The sequence below is a fragment of the Tachypleus tridentatus genome, chromosome 1 (assembly GCF_004210375.1).
Source record: "Tachypleus tridentatus isolate NWPU-2018 chromosome 1, ASM421037v1, whole genome shotgun sequence".
Classification (NCBI taxonomy): domain Eukaryota; kingdom Metazoa; phylum Arthropoda; class Merostomata; order Xiphosura; family Limulidae; genus Tachypleus; species Tachypleus tridentatus.
In genome coordinates this window covers 23453101-23459793 of record NC_134825.1, presented here as the reverse complement: position 1 = coordinate 23459793, position 6693 = coordinate 23453101, and the positions used below count along the sequence as shown (strand labels likewise).

The window sequence follows — 6693 nt, the reverse complement described above, 5'->3', positions numbered from 1 at the left end:
ATACATAATATTGTCCAACATCTACATCTCACCACGTCTGTTTAAGTGTTCTATTAAACACTGCTATAACAACTCCGCCCAGATTGTTCTTCAGACTTCATACTCTCCATGACCAGTAATAAAAGTGTCTAGGTGACGTCATACGGACGTCAATCTTGCATTCTCCACTAACTGAGTTCTCTATAAAAGCAGTAAGCCTATCCTATCTGGTAGTCAGTCAAGAGCACTGAACGAGTCCCACCAGCAATTTAAAGATCCTACCTGGAAGAATAGTGGAACTTTCAGCTGAGTCTCTGCATCACTCGAGAGGTAAATTCATATCTCTTTACCCATTCACACTATCAAGTCAGTAGTTCAGTAACAACTTGATATAATCAACACTTGAAAACATGCATGGTTTGTTTGTTTATTTGAATTTTTAAAGTGGATGGGAATGTGTTATACCTTTAAGAACGTAATATTCTATGGAAAAAAGAAGCTAAATCCCATACAAATTTCGTGTCTCTCTTTCATGAATCTCATGTAGTTTCATAATATTTGACTAATACTTTTTATGTAGTTAGAGTAACTTTCACATGTTAATCTGAATGTACAAATATGCTTTCTAGTTTTTAAGTTTAGGAGCTACTAACAAAGTACAAGAAAACTTCTGTTGTACTGTCTATGACAGAAAAGTATAATGTCTTAATCAGTGAGCAATAAATCAGTCTGAAAAACCTGAAAAATACAACCTAATTCTTCTTAACCTCCGTGTGTATGTAGTTATAAAATACATCTAATTCTTCTTAACCTCCGTGTGTATGTAGTTATAAAATACATCTAATTCTTCTTAACCTCCGTGTGTATGTAGTTATAAAATACAACCTAATTCTTTTTAACCTCCGTGTGTATGTAGTTATAAAATACAACCTAATTCTTCTTAACCTCAGTGTGTATGTAGTTATAAAATACACCTAATTCTTCTTAACTTCCGTGTGTGAGTGTGTGTGTAGTTATAAAATACACCTAATTCTTCTTAACCTCCGTGTGTATGTAGTTATATCCTGTAACGCAAAGTAACCGCAATTACCAGATGAATAATTTGCCAACTGCGTCAATTGTTGCCTTTTATTGGAGCGGACGAAATGTAAAAGTGACGTAACTTACAACTATTCTATTAGTTAACATTATCTCAAGACTTGTTGGCGGATGCTGTTCACATGTTATCTTGCTTTTAAACTGTTAGTGTACCTACGGATTGATACCACTTTCCTGTAGGTTTGCGCGAAATTCTATGGCAAATAATGTAAAAATATTACACGACCGTTAGAGTCACTTATGCCTTCGATAAACAGGCAACAAAACCCATTACATTAACTGCGAGGATCTTAACTTCAGAGATTATCAGTCATATTACACTGTAATTTTGTTTTAAGTGTTGTTGTTTTTATATGGTTGTTTGGTTGTGATAATAAAAGAAAGAGACAGTTCAAAAATGGTTGAAAGTTTTCATTAATAAAATGATAAATCCTAGTAATATTTTTTCAGGTAGACTTAAATTCGTTAATAGCATAGAAAGAAGGCAGACTCACTAGGAAACAAACACTTATGTTTAATACGGCTTTTAGTGTCTTTACTTAAGTTCTCGTAATATAACAATTTTTGTTTCCTTATCTTCCCGAAATGAAACATTTCCTTTTGATGAAGTTTACGTCTGAACAGCGTGTCCTCCATATCTTGTGTAGTTTTTGTTACCCTAGTTTCTATACTGTGTGTAGACTTAATCATAATTGGTCATTATGTAATATACTTTATTTCATCCTGTTATTAACTTGTATTTCGTGTCCTTTATTCTAATATAGACACTATGGCAAAGATATCAGTAATCGTCGGTTTCATTATCATGTTTCTCCTGATATCAGTCTTGTCGGCTTCCTTTCCTCAGTACCGGTAAGTTTCCGGATATTCTCAATATCGTCAAGTATAAAATCTTATGTATATATATAGATCAGTGTTATAGTTTATTCTTATTTAGAATACTCCCGTTATACCATAGGTTGATATATCTAGTAGTATATAGATATATACCTTTTATGTCTCATGTACGAAAGCTTTCAATCATTAATAACAATTCTATTGAACCGAGGAGATATTTCGTTCTACAGCGTACTTATATTAAGCTATGTAAGTTAGAATTATTTTAGATTTTATTACTAGTTTCTGAAGACAGAACGCCTATTTGTTAAGTTAACGTTCCTTCATATCACTTAAGATTATTGCTTTCAACAACCATGTTACCATATTTGGCTTCGAATTGGTATTTCGCATTCATATAAGGAACGTTTATAACTATAGCTATATATACTACTATTCGGTTAAAAGGGACTAAGTAGTCAAAGGTTACTTGTTAATGGCTGCTTCAGTTTTGCCAACTGTTGTAAATATGTCGCTATTCAAGTTTAAATTCCAAAATAACCCTTAAATAGTTGCAGTTGAGAAAACACATTCTTATCATTACCTTATTTTAGTATTTCCAAATAAGAATTGTAATTTCAAAAATGATTTGCTAATATCAAATGGAATCCAAAATATTTACTTTTGCTTTAAAAGGGAAAACTGCTAAGTCCAGGTCTCTTGGAAAATGAATTTTGTCGCTGACTGCACATTGTACGTTATGTGTAGAAGTTATGTACTTAAGTCATTTGTATTGTTACGTAAAGACAGATAACGTTTCTCAATTAAAGTAATTATAAGTATGTGAGTGTTATGTAAAAGCATTTGGATCTTATATTCCAAATATTACAGTTAATCAGGTCACTTAGAGCCGCAAGCTACAGTAAAAATGTAGTTTTTTGTGTATCTGAAAACAACTTTACTTTCTCACTAAGGCACCAAATACTGAACGCCAGCATCAATATTTCAGGGTGATGTTATACAGAACTAAAGATTTCTAATTTCTTTAAATTTACTTTTAATTAAAAAGTAGATATTTTGATGAGCTAATGATCAGTAAAACATAAACTGTACAGACATACGATTGATAAGAAATGGTTTGGATTTATATAAGCACGTCCTTAGTTTATTAATTTCTAGAATAATTCTAAACACGAAGCTTTACAATGAAAACAAGGTGCTTTTACTGCAATGAATATGATTGAATTCATAATTTAAACTAAGTGTTAATGAGGTACGTTAAAAATTACACTAATGAAATACTTTTATCTGAAACTATTAGCCTCTATTTAGCAACAATACACAAAATAAATTCTGTTTCACGTTTCTATATTAATACAATTACTTATAACAAATCATTAGGTTGGTTTTGAAGTGAATTTCATGTTCTGTGTTCAGTTTTCCATCATGTAGCCTGAAGAGTGAAGACAAAAAAAACAAAAAACACGGACCGCCATCTGGAGAACAAACTTAGAAGATTATAAGCTTCAACATTTTTCCAATTATCGCTAAATGTCAACTTTCATTCGAGAAATACAATCCACAATACATTTTAGTCCAAGAATGTACCACATCCTTTTTGATAATATAAATTCGAAATAATGAGTAACAAAACCCGTAACCATTTTTTTAATATCTGTTATAGCTATATTTCCTTCGATACGAGATTGTCTGAAGATACTACATTTTTCGAAATATAGGGATTTGTCTATTTTAAAAATTTCCGAAACTGCACAATATGGGTCAAATAATTTAAATCTGAATATGTATTAGAAAGGAGTTAATGGATTTATCATGTTATTTTCGTAATAATTATCTATTTCTAAGCGTTTTATAAGCCTTCAGATTATGAATTACCCTCTGTGGTTATTATCATAATAATATATTTTATCGTAACTTTATCTATTTTTATCCTTAAATAACAAGTTCCAAATGCGTAAAATATATCTATGACTATACCATAAGGAATGTCTGTTTCACATTATTCCCTAATGTATGTTTAGATTCCAACGCGCTCTAGTGGAAATTGAACATCCTGAAGAAGTGAGACGAGTATTGAACGGAGTAGTGGAGAGTCTGCTTGCTTCTGTAAGCGTTAACACGTACGTAAAAAACTGGATTTGATATTTAGTGTTTTGAAATCGCTATACTCATAATTAATTAATTATCAGAGAAAATATATAAGAAAACGATCAGCCTGATGAAGCTGTTATTACATTATATTGTTTATATTCAAATATACGACAACATTGAAAGAGAAAAGAAGACTTGAAATGGTGCTAAATATTTCACTTAAGTATCAAAGCAGCTTTCAGAACGAAGACTTTTTCAGGTCTAGAACTGTGTTTCTTTCACTATACAGTTTAATGAAGAAATTTGACTTCGGATGTATAAAATGTTTTACTGTTACTGTAAATTAATTTAGGAAATCTTTGACAGAAATGTAATGAACTGCAAACATCACAAAGAAAGTTCCCTATTTATCTGTAATACTGTTTTATTGAACAGTTTTTTTTGTTAAATATGTGTTTTCTTATAGTAATCCACATTGGGCTATTTCCTGATTCAAACAAGGGGAATCGAGCCCCTAATTTGTTGTTAAATGAACAATACAACATGTTTTGATTATCAGTGATGTCGAGAAACCCACTTGTTGAGAAATTTATATGCAAAAACGGCTCGTTTGGGTTGAGAAAATATTTTACATAGAAGAGCGAACAACGTTTTGACCTTCTTCGGTCATCGTCAGGTTCACAAGGAAAGAGGTAACTGACAGGAAGCTGACCACATGTTTGAAAGGGGTTGTGTAACTGATTGTCGGAATGTAGAGGGCAGTGTTAGGTGTTTGAATGCATAATTTTATTTATTTTATTATTTTAATATAGGTATAAAGGCGTTCCTTTATATTGGTTTATTTTGGGTTTAAGTTGTTGTATAAGTAAGGCTTCTTTAATTTTGCGTTTGTTTATGCGTTTTGTTTAAATAAAGAAACGCAAAATTAAAAGAGCCTTACTTATTTTGAGTTTAAGTTGTTGTATAAGTAAGGCTTCTTTAATTTTGCGTTTGTTTATGCGTTTTGTTTAAATAAAGAAACAAACATAAACAAACGCAAAATTAAAGAAGCCTTACTTATACAACAACTTAAACCCAAAATAAACCAATATAAAGGAACGCCTTTATACCTGTATTAAAATAATAAAATAAATAAAATTATACATTCAAACACCTAACACTGCCCTCTACATTTCGACACTCAGTTACACAACCCCTTTCAAACATGTGGTCAGCTTCCGGTCAGTTACCTCTTTCTTTGTGAACCTGACGATGACCGAAGAAGGTCGAAACGTTGTTCGCTCTTCTATGTAAAATATTTTCTCAACCCAAACAAGCCGTTTTTGCATATAAATGTTTTGATTATCTTTTATTCCGATATTATTTAGTGAGAAGCGAGGACTGGACTTGGGATTGTCCCGTGGATTTTCTGGAAGCCAAGCTGCTAAACATCTCATGGGATTAGCTGCTGCCAATTTCGCTGGTGGACCTGGTAGACGGCGTCGCGACATTAGCAACGAAGAATGAATAATAGAATTAGATCTATTGTTGAATCTCAAGTCTTAAATAAAATAATAGCAATTTAACATTTTAAATGGATTTTTCCACATTAGAAATGTAATATAGTGTACTTGTAAAAAATAAAGTACTTTCTGCAGGAAATATTGTTCTCTGGTTCTATTTTCATTGACTGCATCTTTTGTGGTATATCATATGAGATGTTTATTTTAAGGGTGTGGCATGTCCGGATACAATTTTCAGTAATTGTTCTCACTTTTTTTTTATTACTCGGTGATCTAAATCTAATATTTGTTTGAATACGAAGCTTTGTTTTATTTTAATTAATTATTTATTCACTACCCTCAACAAGTAACGATATTTTTTTAGGTTTTATGATACAAGATTTTACTACTATTTAATCATTTGGTATTGCCTCTTTAATTGACATAAACCATCATAATTTAAATTACAAACTAAATTACACATAAGCTTAAATACTTTAATATTAATATTTGGTGCTAGATTCGATTGAGAAATACGTACTAGTATTTTGGCTGCAAGAGCTGTATTTACTTACTATGACTATTTTTGTTGGAAATTTAGACGTATAGGTAATTGTAAGCGCGCTGTTTATGGAAGTGTTAGAAATGAAAGTTTGATTAATTTATTGTATGGAAAATACGATTTGAGTAAAACTGCATATACAGAATACCTAACTGCCCTATTACATACTGGACCTTCTAGATTTGTTACAACTAATATTGAAAGTCCAGAAAGAGGACATAGAAATTTAAAGATAACGTTCAACCTTAATAAAATTTGGTTATTTATAGATTATTCTATCTTATTTTATAATATTATTTCAGTAAATAATCTGCTTTTTCTATTTTTGTATTTAGAACACAGAGATTCTACACTCATGACTGTTGATTAAAAATAGTAATTTATTTCAAACCAGTAGCCAGAGGATATGATATTGAAATCATTGATGAATTGTACATGATACATTAGAATACATTTAAAATGGCATCATGTAAAAATTTTTTAAAAATGTGATATTCAATTACATCAAGGTTTTCTTCCTCTATGTCTGAGAATTATCAGCAAGAATATGCAACATAATTTAAAAAAATAAAACATTAAAATGTAGTGTATAATATTCTACATGTTGTAAGGTAAATAATATTCTCACCTGTATAAAAGATATAG

At 30.8% G+C, this 6693-nt stretch overlaps 1 protein-coding gene across 1 annotated transcript; it reads left to right on the top strand.

Annotated features, from left to right (window-relative positions):
- Window positions 1-215: 215 nt before the first annotated feature.
- Window positions 216-5637, top strand: LOC143244634 (diuretic hormone class 2-like). Its single transcript, XM_076489703.1, has 4 exons — window positions 216-309; window positions 1842-1929; window positions 3936-4034; window positions 5373-5637. The coding sequence occupies exons 2-4, from the start codon at window positions 1847-1849 to the stop codon at window positions 5509-5511; spliced, it is 321 nt and encodes a 106-aa protein (XP_076345818.1). The 5' UTR covers window positions 216-309; window positions 1842-1846; the 3' UTR covers window positions 5512-5637.
- The last annotated feature ends 1056 nt before the right edge of the window (window positions 5638-6693 follow it).